Source organism: Salvelinus sp. IW2-2015, linkage group LG30, assembly GCF_002910315.2.
Source record: "Salvelinus sp. IW2-2015 linkage group LG30, ASM291031v2, whole genome shotgun sequence".
NCBI classification, from domain to species: domain Eukaryota; kingdom Metazoa; phylum Chordata; class Actinopteri; order Salmoniformes; family Salmonidae; genus Salvelinus; species Salvelinus sp. IW2-2015.
In genome coordinates this window covers 1863912-1882551 of record NC_036869.1, presented here as the reverse complement: position 1 = coordinate 1882551, position 18640 = coordinate 1863912, and the positions used below count along the sequence as shown (strand labels likewise).

Here is an 18640-nt window from a genome sequence, read left to right as displayed (position 1 = left end):
ATCTTGGACATATTGATGAGACTTTCGGTTCAGAAAAGAAAGAATACGGCTCCTTTAAAAGCGGTCGGGAACGGYTTCAGCAGCAAAGATGCGTCTCCAGGACAACAAACAATTACAAAAAGAAGCCGATATGCTTTTTTTCTGTTCAGCAGCAAACCGCTGTCGCTGACATCCTTGAACCGGACCTTTTCAGTGCTTTCAAAGAACACCATGGGTAATTTTATTTTAGGGATATATTTGTGAATGAATGTGTCGGTGGGCAACGACTGTACTTGAGCAGTAACCATTCAACATTAGCTCAGAAGTTCAAAGGGGCTAGCTTGCATGCTGCTGGCTGCTAAACAACATAGCTAGCTAAAATCACGTGTTTTATATTTAACTCATTCAAACGAAAGGGTATGAAGATTCCAGCTCCAAGAAGTTGATACCTTGAATCACATGTTTTCAGAACGTTCATGATCAAACGTTTCTTTGCAGAATTTCAACTTGGGGCTGAGACTGTTACATTGTAATTAAGGAATGAGAAACATTGCATAGAGTTATCTAAACAAAGACTAAGGATGAACGTCACAGAGGTGGAGGATCATATTTCCATGAAATATGAAATACAAAGAAGACTTGGAAAGGGGGTAAGTAATTTAYGCTGTCTCCGGTTTTTATAGTTCTGTGAAAAGTTATTTGTTGGGAAGAAGGTCGAATTTATGAATGACAGCTGTATTGCACACTGCTGTCAAACAATAATAGTATATACAAAAAGCAAGTAGTTGTGTACGTTTTCTGTCGCTTTTATAAAATGTATTTTAAATGAATAATCAAAAAAATGACTTTCAATTGCACACATTGCTACATTTCACTTTTTCCTCCCCAGTCTTTCCTTTAAGAAAAAATCTTACAATTCCCCAGAATTAATGTTCCTTTGAATAATGATGTCATAAGCTAGAGGATTGTCTACTTTTTCAGAACAAGCTGTTTCTTTCAGCCAGATCAGTAGACTTTGATACTAGGGAAATTAGAAAAATCAGTGACTTCAGAGTCCAAAGCTTTTGTTTTGTTTTCCCCCTGACATAGACATAGAATAATGGAATCCCTGCCTTCATTCCCTTTGACAAACTAAGAGAGTCTCTCCCCATGTGTTATAAGCATCCGAGAGGCTAGATCTATCTCTGAACTGTATAGTGCCAGATGGTAAACCTGGGACACTGTTGAGTCATGTAGATACATCATACAGATGCTAACTAATCTTCCCTTGAGGGGAGGCCAATGGTCATATTACACTTGTTAACAGTTAACTAAAGTTTAATTTTACCCAAGAAAATAATGTGTGTTTGGGCACTATTCCTAGGTTACAATACCAAGAATACCATCATAAGTTCCAAGATAGTAATTTGTCAAAAACATGTAAGAAAGTCTCCCTTGACAACCCCTATTTCCCCAGTTTTCGTTCCATCTGACAATATTAAAGTAAGCCTTGCTTTGCTTGTTAAGCAGGATGTCATTGACGCCAGGTGGGACTGGCCACAGAGGGACCAGTGTCTAGTGAACCTGATCATGTGTTCTCTCAGCTCAGCAATGGGCTGTCTGTCGGGGGACCCATTGTCATAACCAGTCACCTCTCCTCGATGTGCCGCTTACTCTAAAAGTGCTTAGTAATCTCTCTCTAGAACGTTTTGTCTTTCCTTACTCTCCACTCTACTTCACTGTCTGTTTTCATATTGTGATTTTAGTTTCTCTTAGGGCTRAACTGCAGTCTTGTGGCAGTTTGTTTGACCTTTAATCCTTATAATGATTCACTAACAGTTTTATATTTCTGTATCTGTGTCCAGGCATATGGGATTGTATGGAAGGCTGTGGACAGGCAGACAGGAGAAGTTGTGGCTGTTAAGAAAATATTTGATGCCTTCAGGAATAGGACTGATGCCCAGGTTTGTGATACATGATGATATTGGTCATTGACATTGTCTGCCACTAACTAGGTGTAGCTACAGAGGTATAACCTTAATACTGTATATGTTGTGCAGGTTTCTGGAGCATACCAAAGAAGACTCTGTTCAACAACCTTGACTATATCTAATTATAATTTTATGAAAATACTGTAACAGCCAGGGGTTCTCAAACAGCTTTGTATTATTTTTGTTGTTAATGATTAAATAGATTGTCAGTTAAGATTGACTTGTCACAATGTTTTTTTCTCAACAGCGGACATTCAGAGAAATAATGTTTCTTCAGGTAAGAATGAATACCTATATCAGTTAGTGTAACAGTGTTGCTTACGTCCCTCTCCTTTCCCCAACCTGGGCTCGAACCAGGGACCATCTGAACACATCAACAACTGCCTCCCACAAAGCATCGTTATCTATCGCTCTGCAAAAGCCATGGCCTTTGCAGAGCAAGGGAAACAACTACTTCAAGGTCTCAGAGCAAGTGATGTCACCGATTGAAACGCTAATAGCGCGCACCGCTAATTAGCTAGCCATTTCACACCGGTTACATTAACCACAATTGGAAAGTTGAAGTGAGTTTTGTTTGAATGGAGCACAAGCGCAGCCTGCAGCCAGCTCCATAGCCAGAGTGGAATGGTCCTGTTGCTGTGGAAACTGGGGCCGTGCTTGCATACCGTAATGTAAACACCAGATGGCTCCTGCTCTTCAGGAAGAGTCCCTGATGCTGATTAGACCCTGCCAAGTGTTGAACTGGTGTATCTAAAGTTGTGAATAACATGGGCAAGCTAGAACCAAAAATCTCACGTAAACATAGTCTGTCCACGAGAGATTATGGATAACAAAATGGACACTAAAATGTTTATGGCATGGTTTTTAAATGAATGTGTAAACTGATCATTCCCTATGCTAATGTGACAGAGACAGTTCTGTTTAGTTATTCTATAGATGAGCAGAAGCCTCAGTCTGGGGGTGGGGTGTGCCATATGTAAACTAACATATGGAATTATTTTAAGATGGTGGATAATTTAGCTATTTGTTTTAGAATTTTTAGGACCCCTGTCGGTATAAAACAAATATATACAAAAATTGGTTTGACAAAATATAGAATTTGGCCTTTACTTCTATAGCCCATAGAAGCACATTGAATAACACATTCATAAATGGCAAAACAAACAGTCAAAAAGGAGATATAAGAAAGCTCAGGAAACATTTTTGTTTTTTYGACACATATTTAAGCCTTCTGTTTTATTTGCACAAACTACCTCCATACTTTCATTTAAAAAATAGAACCAGTACCAGGTTACCTTTTTAATTTATRTAGGCAAGTCATTTAAGAACAAATTCTTATTTACAATGWCGGCCTACCCCAGACGATGCTGGGCCAATTGTGCACCGCCCTATGGGACTCCCAAACACTCCTGTTATGATGCAGCCTGGAATCGAACCAGGGTCTGTAGTGACGCATCTAGCACTGAGATGCAGTGCCTTAGACCGCTGCGCCACTCAGTAGCCCAACTATCAGACGAGTCCCGTGACACTTGTGGGGGTCGCACAGCAAAACGGAGAACTCCACCATGTTCATGGGAATCTCATCTTTCCATAGAGTGGTCATTATTAGTTAAGCCAAACCGTTCGAACACWACAGATGTTTTAGTGAGAAGATCGATTTTCGGAATGTCTCGTGGTCTGACAAACACCGCTGTAGCCTGGCCACCTTATACCAGTGGTGGAAAAAGTACCCTAATTGTCATACTTGAGTAAAAGTAAAGATACCTTAATAGAAAATGACTCAAGTAAAAGTGAAAATCACCTAGTAAAATAGTACTTGAGTAAAAGTCAAAAGGTTTTGGGGTTTTAAATATACATTTGACCATTTTCCTTCCTGCTAAGCATTCAAAATTGAACAAGTACTTTTGGGTGTCAGGGAAAATGTATGGAGTAAAAGTATATTATTTTCATTAGGAATGTAGTGAAGTAAAGGTTGTCAAAAATATAAATAGTAAAGTACCGATACCCCCCCAAAAACTACTTAAGTAGTACTTTAAAGTATTTCTACTTAAGTACTTTACACTACTGCCTTCCACCTAAAATGCAGAAGGCCGACATAGGTGGATGCAGTGGATTGAGACACAGCCCATGCAAAAAAAATATAGTTCTAGCTTAAACAGATGGATGTTGATGGGAGATTTTTTTTCTCTTGTTATTTTGATTGATGCACGGGTGCGTCAATAGACTCTTAAGGATATTTAAAGAGACTACTAACAGTATTGGAGAAAGTTTGCTGTGTGATTTTGGTGCTTAGTTAATCATTCAGATGGTGACCATATATTCTGACCTCATGAAAGTGGATAGAAAACTGGTCACACGGGACAAGCAAACAATGTGTTGTCCGCATTTATCGGTCTCCAGTCTCCACCATCCACTCCAGTCAGGGAAAACAGAGGCCAGGGCCTTAAGCTGTGTGTGAGTGTCCATAATAAGGTTGTTACTATCTCCCACAGAAACACTGGCACCCCAGTCTCTGGATGGTTTACATCACATAGCATTTCAACATTGACCCATTCCAACACCACCTAGACTGTTATGTCACTATCCCTAAGAAGATTCTCCCTTTTGTAGTCAAACCAAATCACATTTTAGTTGTCACATGCACCAAATACAACAGGTGTAGACTTTACCATCAAATGCTTACTTACAAGCCCTTAACCAACAAATGCAGTTTTAAGAAAATGGAGTTAAGAAAATATTTACTAAATAAACTAAAGTTTAAAAAAAACATAAACAATAGTAACACAATAAAATAACAATAATGAGGCTATATACAAGGGGTACTGGTACCAAGTCAATGTGCGGTAATACAGATTAATCGAGGTCATTTGTACATGTAGGTAGGAGTAAGGTGACTATGCATAGATAATAAACAGCGAGTTGCGGCAGTGTAAAAACAAAGGGGGGGGGGGGTCTATGTAAATAGTCCGGGTGGCCATTTGTTTAATTGTTCAGCAGTTAGTTGTTCAGTTCAGTTATGACTTGGGGGTAGAAGCTGTTAAGGAGCCTTTTGGACCAAGACGTGGCGCTCCGGTACTGCTTGCCGTGCGGTAGCAGAGAGAAAAGCCTATTACTTTGGTGACTGGAGTCTTAGAATTTTTTTTTAGGCCTTCCTCTGACACCACCTAGTATACACAATACCAGTCAAAAGTTTGGACACACATACTCATTGAAGGACTTTTCTTAATTTTTACTATTTTCTACATTGTAGAATAATAGTAAAGACATCAAAACTATGAAATAACACATATGGAATCATGTAGTAACCCAAAAAGTATTTGGACTCATCACCAAAGGACAGATTTCCACCAGTCTAATGCCCATTTCTCGTGTTTCTTGGCCCAAGCAAGTCTCTTCTTATTATTGGTGTCCTTTAGTAGAGGTTTCTTTGCAGCAATTCGACCATGAAGGCCTGATTCACACAGTCTCCTCTGAACAGTTGATGTTGAGATGTGTCTGTTGCTTGAACTCTGTGAAGCATTTATTTGGGCTGCAATCTGAGGTGCAGTTAACTCTAATGAACTTGTCCTCTGCAGCAGAGGTAACTCTGAGTCTTCCTTTCCTGTGGCAGTCCTCATAAGAGCCAGTTTCATCATAGGGATTGATGGTTTTTGCGACTGCACTTGAAGAAACGTTCAAAGTTCTTGAAATTTTGCAGATTGACTGACCTTCATGTCTTAGAGTAATGATGGACTGTTGTTTCTCTTTGCTTATTTGAGCTGTTCTTGCCATAATATGGACTTGATCTTTCACCAAATAGGGCTATCTTCTGTATGCCACCCCTACCTTGTCACAACACAACTGATTGGCTCAAACGCTTTAAGAAGGAAAGAAATTCCACAAATTAATGTTCAACAAGGCGCACCTGCTAATTGAAATGCATTCCAGGTGACTGCCCTCATGAACCCTTGGGCTCCCGAGTGGTGCAGCGGTCTAAGGCACTGCATCTCATTGCTAGAAGCATCACTACAGACCCTGGTTAAATTCCAGGCTGTATCACATCTGGCTGTGATTGGGAGTCCCATAGGGCAGCGCACAATTGGCCCAGCCCAGCGTTGTCCGGATTAGGGTTTGGCCAGGGTAGGCTGTCGTTGTAAATAAGAATTTGTTCTTAACTCACTTGCCTGGTTATATAAAAAATAAATAGAAAGCCGGTTGAGAGAATGTGTGCAAATCTGTCATCAAGGCAAAGGGTTTGTTTAATTTGTTTTGTTGCACTTTTTTGGTTACTACATGATTCCGTTTGTGGTATTTCATAGTTTTGATGTCTTCACTATTATTCTACAATGTAGAAATTAGTACAAATAAAGAAAATTCCCTCAAATGAGTAGGTGTGTCCAAACTTTTGACTGGTACTGTAGGTCCTGGAAGGCAGGAAGCTTGGCTCCAGTGATGTACTGGGCTGTCCACACTACCCTCTGAAGCGCCTTAAGGTCGGATGCCGAGCAGTTGCCATATCAGGCGGTGATGCAACCGGTTAGGATGCTCTCGATGGTGCAGCTGTAGAACTTTTTGAGGATCTGGGGACTCATGCCAAATCTTTTGTCTCCTGAGGGGGAAAAGGTGTTGTTGTGCCCTCTTCACAACTTTCTTGGTGTGTTTGGACCATGAAAATTTGTTAGTGATGTGGACACCAAGGAACTTGAAACTCTCTACCCGCTCTACTACAGCCCCTTCGATGTGAATGGGGGCGTGTTCGGTCATAACATTGTTTTAATTAATTTACGGTGGTCTTTGAGGACTGTGTGTGCGTGCTTGTGTCTTTTTCAAACAGTTATGTATTTCTCCCTGCAGGAATTTGGAGATCATGCCAACATCATCAAACTGCTGAACGTCATCAGAGCTCAAAATGACAACGATATTTACCTGATCTTTGAATACATGGGTGAGGACTCTTATGTGGATTGTCTATTGACATCCATTTTGAATCTTCTGTCGGTTGACTTCAGGATTGTGGTGATTTGTGAAATGGTAGCACGCTATGTAATATTACATGCCTATTAATAATAACAGATATACATGCAAGATGCTTGCATCGATGACTCTTGATGGTCAAAATCACCCTGATACCCAATAAAATACATTTTCAGGGCTTTCCCACTGTATTTATTATTTTCCACCTACCTTGTAATACATTTGATGGGGTCGGCCATTATGAAATAACCACAGAAAGAATGTAGGCAGTCAGGCAGGCAAGCTGCAAGGTTATGCAGCAGTTTAAACCTGGCACCAGAGGGAGGTGTGAGAGGGGAGGGCTCTTCTCCTCTTGGCTGCCTGAGATGCCTGCTGAGTCCACACATTGGACTGCTCTCTGATCTCTGCAGGCTAATCTCTGACTGTGGGCCAACATCACGGCACATGTTTTCCCTGGCACACCCCACCATGGAAAATGCCTCCTTTGTCCAACCCTGGCTAATTTTGGGGCACTGCAGGAGTGTGCAGATTGTTTATGGGAAACGTGACGTGTCTGGTTTGTTATTCATTGAGTGTTTTATTGAAAGGTGCCATTATTCTGAGTGTGGTATGGATGTATGTTCAATGCTGGATGATTCATGTTGGTTATTACTGTTTTTACCACCTGTGTGTTGCAGACACCGACCTGCATGCGGTGATAAAGAAAGGCAACCTGCTGAAAGACATCCATAAACGCTATGTCATGCATCAACTCCTTAAGGCCACCAAATACATGCACTCAGGCAATGTCATCCACAGAGACCAGAAGGTACAGTAGAATGTTTAAATTGCCATTGTACTAAGAAGTGTGCATATTGAGAATGTGACATTATTGCATTTGCAGATGTGCTGGTGCCACCAGTATGGGTGATGTTATCCAATTCTTCTGTTTCTTCTGGAGGAAAAACTATTTGGATGACATTATTGAATTTGCTTTCCTCTTCCCACAGCCGTCCAATATTCTGCTTGACACGGATTGCTTTGTGAAGCTGTGTGACTTCGGTTTAGCAAGATCTCTCTACCAGATCCAGGAGGATGCTGGGAACCCGGCGCTGACAGAGTATGTGGCGACGCGGTGGTACAGACCTCCTGAGATCCTGCTGGGCTCCTCAAGGTACACATGCACTGGGACCTGCTGTACGTTTCTCAATAAACTGAGCCACTTCTTCAGGCTTGAAGACATCTTTGAAAGAGTGAATTGTTTTCTTGATTTAGTGTTAACTTGGGTTTCTGATCAAATAATGCACCCAATGGGAAGGTAAGTATTCATGCAGAAACCTGCCAGGAAACCTGTCCGTGCCTGTAAAATCACTGAAATACTTTGATTTCTCCTATAGGTACACAAAGGGTGTAGACATGTGGAGTATAGGTTGTATCCTAGGAGAGATGCTGCTTGGGAAGCCCCTTTTCCCAGGAACCTCCACCATCAACCAGATAGAGAAAATCATGAGTGCCATTCCACACCCTAGCCCAGAGGGTGAGTATTCATTCCTGGCTGCACAGTTCACAGAAAACTGCTAGTGTGCTATTTGCTTGTTGAGCACTAGTGGTGGAATCAAGCTTTTATGCCCCTAACTGACCAAGTTAACTGACCAACTGATCATTACTTAAGTAATGATATGTGATTTTGTTTTCAGACGTACTTTCGATCAGATCTGAGTATGGTGCCTCTGTAATTCAGAGGATGCTACTGAGGTAAGTCATAGCGGAAGTCCTACAGAAGTAAATATGTCTATATAAAGGTGTCTAGACATTTTGAGAGCTTGAGACTATAAGGTTCTATCTGCAGTTTTGTCAAAATTTAGTTATTGATATTGCCTTGTTCTATTCAATGTTATCTACTTATATAGTATTCTATTCAATTGATGCTGTTAAGTTCAAAAGAATGCTCAATAAAATTTGCTAACACCATTCAAACCAATGAGGGTTCGGAACGTTAAAGCCAATTATCTCATAATCATCTTTTTGCAGATAGAACCATATAGTTGCAAGCTCTTGATTTATTCCCAGTGCTGCACTCTGTCTGTATTTGTCTGCCTGCGTGGCCAGGCCCCAGGTGCCTCTAGAGGACCTTCTGCAGCCGTCGGTGCCCCCTGATGCCCTAGACCTGGTGTGTCGCCTGCTGGTGTTCAACCCAGACAAGAGGCTGACCGCTGAGCAGGCCCTGCAGCACGTCTACGTCTCCAGGTAACGTAGAAATCAAATCCAATTTATTTATACAGCACATCTCATACATTAAAATGCAGTGCAATGTGCTTTATACAAGCTTTTATAGGCTATAGGCTGGTTATCAATCGTGTCCAGTCAAATGTATTGTATAACGCCCTTTTTAAATCAGCAGTTTAGAGTAACCCAGGCTAGACCCTAAAGGGCAAGGAAGCTGGTTTGATGACACAATGCTAGAATCCTTTGATGATGCTAATATCGTTCATTTCTGTTATTGGGGTGCATCCCAAATGGCACCCTGTTCCCTACATAGTGCACTTCCTTTGACTTGGGCCCTAGTTAAAAGTATTGCACTATGTTGGTTAGTTTTTTGCTTTTACAATGTTACTGAGTAGTGCTAGTCTTGGATTTAACAATGTTGTTATTTTCTATTTGTGTTGTGTTATGTCATAGTCTTTGTGTTTTCCCCTTAATTTCACTGGAGATTCCACAACCCAGACAAGGAGCCAGGTCTGGACCATGCCGTGATCCTGCCTGTGGATGATGATGTCCAGTTGTCGGTGGTTCAGTACCGCAACAAACTGTACAAGGTAATACTGAGGGGAGGCAGGATGATGAACACCTGTCTCGTGTTTGGTTGGCTTAGGGTAGATTATTACTGCCAATTGTTGAACAGTTACTAATAGAGTTTGAAACAAGTTCCTTTCAAGGCATTATGACAATAGACATTTTTATTAACGACTGAAAAAAGGCACAGTATCTATAATCAGTCTTCTGTATCCCTCTTTTATCTCTGTCCTGTGGAAAAGATGATTCTAGAGAAGAGGACCACAAGGAGAATGCTATGTAATATCCAGCCCAGGCCGAAGAAGAAAGAGGAGCCGGTTTCTGTGTCTGGGTGTGACAGTGGAGACCGTGGGAAGGAAAGGCCCAATGGAAAGAACATAGGCGGGCCAGAGCCAGTCCCAGTGGTTGGTGATGGTGGAGGGGACCTTCGGGTTAAATCCCTTCATGATAAGACTGAACACCAGGCTGCTCGTCCAGTTATCACCATACCCAACCTAGTACCTGTGTCTACCCTGCCGGCCCTGGAGAAGACCAGCCCTGCAGCCAGCCCCGTCATGGGAAAGACTACATATAATCCCATCACACATGTTGCCAGTGAGTACACGAACACACGCATATGGTCCCCAACATTCACACACACCTTCACACTTCATACACACAGGCGCATTCTTTCTCATGGTATTTGTCTTCTATTTCTCTCATGCAGATGGTTTTGTAGGAAGTCTGGCTGGACCACCTCACTATTTTCGCTCTGGTACTGCCAGCAGGAAATTGGAGCAACAGACGAGTGATGAAAATGTAACTGTACTGCCAGCAGAGGGCGCTAACGGCAACACTGTTGTAAGTACCACTGTCATAAGAAAAACTGAGTTGTAATAGGAAAAACTCTGTTCCCAGGAAAGAGTTTAGTTACAACAGATGTAACAGATCACGTTAAATACAATACAACCTGCAACAAGGGAACAATAATCAACAACAATTCAAAAAGATTGTTGGACTTGCAGAATAAATCACCCATTTTATATCCTCTTGAGATACATGATGTAATACAATARCTACAGGTAACTGCCAAAATAATGGTATCATTTGAGTAAATGAGGGCTACAAAGTATATTGAAAGCAGGTGCTTCCTGAGTTAATTAAGCAATTTTTTTATTTTATTTAACTAGGCAATTAAGAACAAGTTCTTGTTTACATTGACGGCCTACCAGAGAACAGTGGGTTAACTGCCTTGTTCAGGGGCAGAATGACAGATTTTTACCTTGTCAGCTCAGGGATTCGATCCAGCAACCTTTCAGTTACTGGCCCAACTCACTAGGCTACCTACCACTAGGCTACCTGCCGCCCCAAAATTAACATTGGAATTAACATCCCATCATGCTTAGGGACATGTAAAAAAAAAAAAAAAATGCTGGGCTGGCCATTCATTTGGCTATCAAGACTATGTCCCTATAGGATGACAATGTCCCCATCCACAGGGCACGGGGGTGGCAGGTATAGCCTCGAGGTTAGAGCGTTGGTCCAGTAACCGAAAAATCTGCTGTTTCAAATCCCGGAGCTGACAAGGTGAAAACCTGCCGCTGTGCCCTTGAGCAAGGCAATTACCCCCAATTGCTCAAGAGGCGCTTGACAATTGTGACCCTGGTCGTGATCCCACTCCCTGCGGGTGTCTCAGGGGGAGTTGGGATATGCAAAAAACACATTTCCATTACAGACTTGCTACAGGAAAAATATAAGCTTCCCCCKAAAAAATTATTATGAGTGGTCACTGAATGGTTTGATGAGCATGAAAACGATGTAAACCATATGCCATGGCCGTCTCAGTCACCAGATCTAAACCCAATTGAACACTTATGGAAAATTCTGGAGTGGCGCCTGAGATAGCGTTTTCCACCACCATCAACAAAACACAAAATTATGACATTTCTTGTGGAAGAATGGTGTCACATCCCTCCAATYGAGTTCCAGAGACTTGTAGAATCTATGCCATGGTGCATTGAAGCTGTTCTTGTCCGTGGTGGCCCAACACCCTATGAGGACACTATGTTGGTGTTTCCTTTATTTTGGAAGTTACCTGTATGTGTGTACGTGACGTGTTTGTGCAACTCATCAGTTTCTCCTCGGTCCTCGTACTAGGACCTTTAGTGATTAGTTGCAGCGTCACTTGTTCATAGCAGAATAGAAGAGAATAAACTACACACAATTCCAAACATTCAGACTGACGCAACCTTCAGCTAGCACCTTGAATGTCTCAAATATAGACTACTGGATAGACAAGCATGTTAGTCGTGTGTATTACAGACAGAGACTGTAGATTTATGAGCCTTTGTGTTGATCACTACACAGCACAACAAGTTCTTTTGAGTGTCCACTGCAAAATATACACGCATGGAGATATTTTTCTGTAATAATTTCTCTCTCTTTTTTGCTCTCTCGCGCTCTCTATCTCTTTTCCTATCTGTTAGTCTATGGAGCAGATTCTGCAGCGCGGTCGCTCAGCACCTGTCAGCCACAACCGTTCCTTCTCCCTGACCCTCTCCCATCCCCAGAACAACCCGCTGGTCCGCAGAGACGAGCCCTCTGTGTCCGCAGGGATATGTGTCACCTCTGCACGCCTGGTGAGTGGACATTGCCCTGCTACTTTAACAAACTCATACTCTATGATCTCATATACTGTTGCTGCTGCCACTATTGAGAAGACTTTATGTCAATGCCATAAATCATCTTCTGTAATGTGTCCTTTTCCAATGTTTCATTATCAACCTGTTGAGAGCAGGGAACTCAGATGCCGGCTGTGATATGTTTTTACATTGTAGCCTAAATTTTGATGTAAAGGACTTGTCCCATATTCCCCCTCTAACCCATATTTTCTCTCCATTTGGTTCTTTTTTGGGGGTTAAACAAAGAACCAGCGGTCCCAGTCTCAGACACGAGAGGCACGGCCACCTCCTCCCAGGTTCAGTAAGAAGGTTTTCCAGAGTAAAGCCAATGTGGCGGCTGCCGGTGATCCCCGTGCCAAACTGGGCAGCTATTCTCAGGCCTATGGCACCATCAACAAGACAGAGCTGGATAACCTTATGAGGTGTCGACACCACCAGTAACCACCACACTATGCTGGATGTATGGGACACTGTCTGACATCAGACGGGCAATAGACAAGGGGACAGGGAACAGGGAGATATAGGCTAGTGGAATGTTTGGGGAGGAAAATATTATTGCGAGACGAAAGTTAGGAGTTCAGCAGTACAGATTGGAAGTAACCATGGAGACATGGAAATCCATAGAGTAAAGGTGACAATGATTAAATGCCGTCAACTTAGCCCCACTTCCTTTGTGAAATAATGAGTCGATGGGAAATGGGAGCTATAGATCCTTAGCTTAATGTAACTAAATTTGCAAGGGTTTTTACAGTGAAATGCTTTATACTAGAGGACAGCAGATATACCAGTGTAGATATATACAGTACCAGTCAAAAGTTTGGACACACCTACTCATTCAAGGGTTTTTCTTTATTTGTACTATTTTCTACAATGTAGAATAATAGTGAAGACATCACAACTATGAAATAACACATATGGAATCATGTAGTAAGCAAAAAAGTGTTAAACAAATCAAAATATATTTTATATTTGAGATTCTTCAAAGTAGCCACCTTGATGACAGCTTTGCACTTGGCATTCTCTCAACCAACTTCGCCTAGAATGCTTTCCTTTTTCAACAGTCTTGAAGGAGTTCCCGCATATGCTGAGCACGAGTTGGCTGCTTTTCCTTCACTCTGCGGTCCAACTCATCCCAAACCATCTCAATTGGGTTGAGGTTGTGTGATTGTGGAGTACAGGTCATCTGATGCAGCACTCCATCACTCTCCTTCTTGGTCAAATAGCCCTTACACAGCCTGGAGGTGTGTTGGGTCATTGTCCTGTTGAAAAACAAATTATAGTAACTAAGTGCAAACCAGATGGCATGGCATATCTCTGCAGAATGCTGTGGTAGCCATGCTGTTGTGTGCCTTGAATTCTAAATAAATCATAGACCGTGTCACCAGCAAAGCACCCCCACATCATCACACCTCCTCCTCCATGCTTCATGGTGAGAACCACACATGCAGAGATCACCCGTTCACCTACTCTGAGTTTCACAAAGACATGGACCAAAAATATGAAATTTGGACTAATCAGACCAAAGGACAGATTTCCACCGGTCTAATGTCCATTGCTCGTGTTTCTTGGCCCAAGCAAGTCTCTTCTTATTATTGGTGTCCTTTAGTAGTGGTTTCTTTGCAGCAATTCACAGTCTCTTCTGAACAGTTGAAATTGAGATGTGTCTGTTCAACTCTGTGAAGCATTTATTTGGGCTGTAATCTGAGGTGCTGTTAACTCTAATGAACTTATCTTCTGCATCAGAGGTAACTCTGGGTTTTCCTTTCCTGTGGTTGTCCTAATGAGAGCCAGTTTCATCATAGCACTTGATGGTTTTTGCGACTGCACTTGAAGAAACGTTCAAAGTTCTTGAAATGTTCCACATTGACTGATCTTCATGTCTTAAAGTAATGGACTGTCTTTTCTCTTTGCTTATTTGAGCTGTTCTTGCCATAATATGGACTTGGTCTTTAAAAATATATATATATTTAACCTTTATTTAACTAAGCAAGTCTGTTAAGAACAAATTCTTATTTACAATGACGGCCTACACCGGCCAAACCCGGACGACGCTGAGCCAATTGTGCGCCGCCCTATGGGACTCCCAATCATGGCCGGTTGTGATACAGCTAAATGGGGCTATCTTCTGTATACCCCTACCTCACAACACAACTGATTGGCTCAAACGCATTAAAAAGGAAAGAAATTCCACAAGTTAACTTTTTAACAAGGCACACCTGTTAATTGAAATGCATTCCAGGTGACTACCTCATGAAGCTGGTTGAGAGAATGCCAAGAGTGTGCAAAGCTGTCATCAAGGCAAAATTCTACTTTGAAGAATTTCAAATATAAAATATATTTTGATTTGTTTAACACGTTTTTGGTTACTACATGATTCCTTATGTGTTATTTCATAGTTTTGATGTCTTCACTATTTTTGTACAATGTAAGAAAAAAAAAAGAAAGTAAACCCTTGAATGAGTAGGTGTGTCCAAACTTTTGTCTTGTACTGTATATTGAGTCAAAACTGTCTTGCAATAAATGTGTAGAACATATGTAAAACAGAACATTTATGTTGTGTATAAATGCTATTTTATCTACAATTTCCTTGAAAGCAAATTCAAGATACTTTATAGCAAAATGGTGCATTCAATATGCACAGCAAAATAAATGTTGACAATGGATGTATGTAAAGCAAACCTGTGGTTTCATAATAAAAAATATTATTTATTTATTTTTAAACTTAGTGGTGAATGTAATTTGTTAAAGTATGCATGGTACAGTACACACCACTAAATTCAATATAAGGTATTGATTCTGACACACCCAAACGTATCAGACATGACTCTAGTCATATTGCAAGGGCATCAAAATTACAGTACACTCAATATAGTGGATACAATTTGTTATCAATTAAATAGCCCTTATCAGTAGAAATTGGTGGTTTCCACCAATGACTGACTGTATGAAATTCCACAAACAGCAGCACATGACGTCAGTTACTGTAGCGCTCACTGTTGCGGGAAAAGCTGTTCACCGATGACTGGACATTTACATCAGATGAAATAGCTGGGTTTCGAAAGCGAAACGTCAAGTCAACGGGGTTTTGCAGTGGCTAATATATTACACTGTTTAAGAAGGGTAAGGTTGCTTTCTATTTGGAAATGATTAAATTGCTTCTAAATACATTTAGCAGTAAACGCTGTAGCTAGCATATGGCTAACGTAGCTGAACATGTCATGCCATGTTCAGTCGTTGTTTACTAAAAACATGAACAAACATATTGACATATGCATTTTGTCTTTGACTAAGTAGGATAACAACACTTGGGTGGTGCTAAAATGCCAGACAGTTCGGTTTGCTAAAAAGATGAACTGGTAAGCTGACGATGCTAGCTTGTTGTACAACTTTGTCGAAATGATGAATGGATAACTCGCTAGGTAGTGAGCTACATCTGCTACGTCTTTATTTTCCCCATGTGCTAACATAATATAGTTATCAGTTTTAGCTTGCCATCCTTTTTATGTTATTGTGTATCGAAACGAAACTATTTTCTTTAATGAAACGTTATTAAGCTAACTAACAGTCGTCTCCCGCAGTCACGGGTTTGTTTAGCAACTGAGAGCGAGGTAACGTACAAGCGCAGARAACATGCTCATTTTTCATCTAGACTATTCAGCATTAATGAATGACAACACTGTCTGGGAGGCATTTGCTGTAGGTAAGTCTACACAACAAAATCGCCATCTAGGAACGAGCGCTGTAAACGAGAAGGCCCATCTGATAATTTATTCAGTCAGCGGAGGCAAGGTGCATTCAACTGATACGATGCACGTCGTAGTTCAGGCCTGTGGATGGATGGATGTACAACACTGATATGATGGGCGAATTAAAAAGCTGGGATTAGGTTAGGTAGCCGGTTGTAATGGACGGATGCGTTGTTTATGTATAGCTTATTAACTAGCACGTTTTATTATGAGGCAAACAGGGATGCTATCAGTGTTTACATTCCATTTCCTTTGTTTGCAGCCAATTAGCTGGAAAGAACGGGCCAGTCAGTGTGGGCTTTAATTCTCAGATAGGCCTACTGTCCAATTGTTTACGTTGTTGGAATGCATACAGAATATTCACATTAGTGCTGATTACATAACATCATAGTGCTGCCTGTATTCATGCAGCTGATATTTGTTTATTTCTAGAAATGTGAACCAGCAGCCTGATACTCAGCCTCATCATTTTCAAGGTCTTGAATTGTGCTCAACAAGAAAATAACTCAAACTTGCTGTCGCCGCAACAGGCTGTTTAGGCCTACTTTTTATTCATCTTCTCCCAATAAATACTTTATTTTACTGTGCTCCTGTTTTTACTATGGTCGGGACGATACCAGTATCGTGATAATTTTTCCATGGCCAAAAATGAAAACACTAAGCAAATCAAACTCTTTGGTCCTTTAAAAAACGATGGCGCTTTGTTTCCTTGCCACTATACTAAGGAGCAGAGGTGGGACCAAGTCCCTGTTATTCGAGTTACAAGCAAGTCTCCAGTCACAAGGTCCGAGTCCAAGTCGTCCATTCTAAGTGCTGAGTCAAGCTTTTTCAAGTCAAGTGAAGAAAAAAAATCTATACATGCAATTTCTTGTTCTACTACAAATCTTAGTATATTTATTGAGGTTACCAGAAAGCCCTTTTCATTATTTTGTCTACAACATATATTGATGTAAAAAATTCATTTAAACTCATTCCAAATGCAACCGTCATAAGTGAATAATAKATTTCAAGCAATTTTGATATAACAAAAGACCAGTAGGCCTACTGTAGTAAATGTTGCTTGATGCCCCAGCGTTTTACACCTGCATTTTTTTATTGTTGCTGAAAGTCTTTCATGTTAGCAGCCAATATCAAGTAGGGATATCATGTCACTTCTCTGAAATCCAGAGCAAGCAGAATAATAAGGCCTACCTACCTGTATGCAGCGATGGTTGCAGGATTGCCTGGAAAGCATGGTCTGTCTGCACAGCACACTCACTTTGGAGGGCCACTCGTTGCCATCTGGCTAGCCCTTTGCTTCCTCACAAATACTGTCATTAATTTGCCAGAATGTCACATCTTCATTCCATAATATTGAAGGGAGTGTGATGTCACAGATATCTAAAGACATCTAGCCAGTAGCCTATTGTTCTGGTAAAGATGCCTCGGTAGTACGTTTCTCAACTGTATTTTATATGGATAGTCTAGATGGCCTAGTCTGTTTTTGTCAGGCAAAACTGGAGGAAATGAAACGAGTGCTTTCTGGGTCACTAATCTGGATATGCGTGCCCTCCTTGACATGCCAGTGCTGATGGCTGGGCGTTATTCAACAATCAAGACGCGCAACTTTTTGGTTGAGTTTTTTGAGACCGTCATTTGGTGCAGTACCGTAGACCTATATTAGAAAGCAAATAAAATAGGCAAAGGTGTGTGTATGTGTTTTTATTTATATATAAATACAAATGGTAGGCTAAATATAATACATTTTATATATATGTATATGTGTGTGTATGTATATGTGTAGCCTATTTAAAATGTGAATACAAATATGTATTTTACCCCCCATTCAGTTTCATTCACCCCCCCCCCCAAAAAACCAAGAACTGCTAGACTATCTCACCCGACCTGTCTTGATTGACAATTTGCTGGTCCAATCAGAGGGCCTAGTGTGCGTGTTACTAGCCAATCTGTTGCAGGTTTTTGTGCATGCTGCGGCTACTGTCTCTGGCTGTGTGGAGGGTAATCCATGGAGAGTGCCACAAAATGTTGATAAAACATTGCAAAACCTGGCCAGATAAGTCAAGTTGAGTCCCAAGTCTTGAGGCTCCAAGACTCATCAAATTTGTGACTCGAGTCCACACCTCTGCTAATGAGTATTGTGATACTGTTATTGTCCCGGAGGTACTGTTTTCCTAAGGATATTAAATCTGCTTCGTGGTTTGTTTCCATGCCACAATACTAACAAGTATCGCGATACTGGCATCGTCTTAGCCCGTAGTTGTTACGGTTTATAATTGAGACTGGATAGTTTTCCCTTTATGGCCTAGCCCTAGCAGTTGAACAGTAAAATATTCCTGTAACGTGATAGTGAAATGTCTGCCCATCTGATAAACAGGCCTTCTCTGTGTTCTGGGGATGCATGCTGTTTTCTGGACATAAGCTGTGTTAGTCTTATGTGGAGCAAATTCATTTGACTCTTTCATGTATTGCATTGCGAACATGCACACTTCCCTTTCCTGGCTTGCCGTTTGAGAACTCTTCAGTGCATTACATTAAAAGCATGATCCAAATACAATTCATT

General features: G+C 41.1%; 2 protein-coding genes across 3 annotated transcripts in view; both read left to right on the top strand.

The window, feature by feature from the left end:
- Window positions 1-115: 115 nt before the first annotated feature.
- On the top strand, window positions 116-15049 carry LOC111954845 (mitogen-activated protein kinase 15). 2 transcript variants are annotated; one of them, XM_024134699.2, is made up of 15 exons: window positions 116-214; window positions 478-629; window positions 1824-1922; window positions 2197-2226; window positions 6783-6873; window positions 7580-7710; window positions 7892-8055; window positions 8279-8418; window positions 8579-8636; window positions 8991-9128; window positions 9592-9697; window positions 9917-10268; window positions 10381-10514; window positions 12140-12292; window positions 12587-15049. In XM_024134699.2, the coding sequence occupies exons 2-15, from the start codon at window positions 561-563 to the stop codon at window positions 12773-12775; spliced, it is 1854 nt and encodes a 617-aa protein (XP_023990467.1). In that variant the 5' UTR covers window positions 116-214; window positions 478-560; the 3' UTR covers window positions 12776-15049. The 2 variants fall into 2 exon arrangements, with proteins under 2 accessions (XP_023990467.1, XP_023830519.1); XM_023974751.3 differs by having other exon boundaries at window positions 12581-15049.
- Window positions 15050-15302: 253 nt separating this feature from the next.
- Window positions 15303-18640, top strand: part of LOC111955378 (protein lifeguard 1-like) — a 36947-nt gene continuing 33609 nt past the window's right edge. The window contains exon 1 of the mRNA XM_023975606.3: window positions 15303-15454. The gene's annotated coding sequence lies outside the window, so the exon portion shown is untranslated. The remainder of the gene's footprint in view (window positions 15455-18640) is intronic.

What these genes read in the sequence shown, in the direction of transcription:
- LOC111954845 (XM_023974751.3), top strand. Translation starts at nt 561, where the DNA reads ATGAACGTCACAGAGGTGGAGGATCATATTTCCATGAAATATGAAATA. An exon ending in ATCCTGCTGGGCTCCTCAAG is followed by an intron (nt 8,056 to 8,278) that starts GTACACATGCAC and finishes TTTCTCCTATAG; the next exon opens with GTACACAAAGGGTGTAGACA. An exon ending in GCGCTAACGGCAACACTGTT is followed by an intron (nt 10,515 to 12,139) that starts GTAAGTACCACT and finishes CCTATCTGTTAG; the next exon opens with TCTATGGAGCAGATTCTGCA.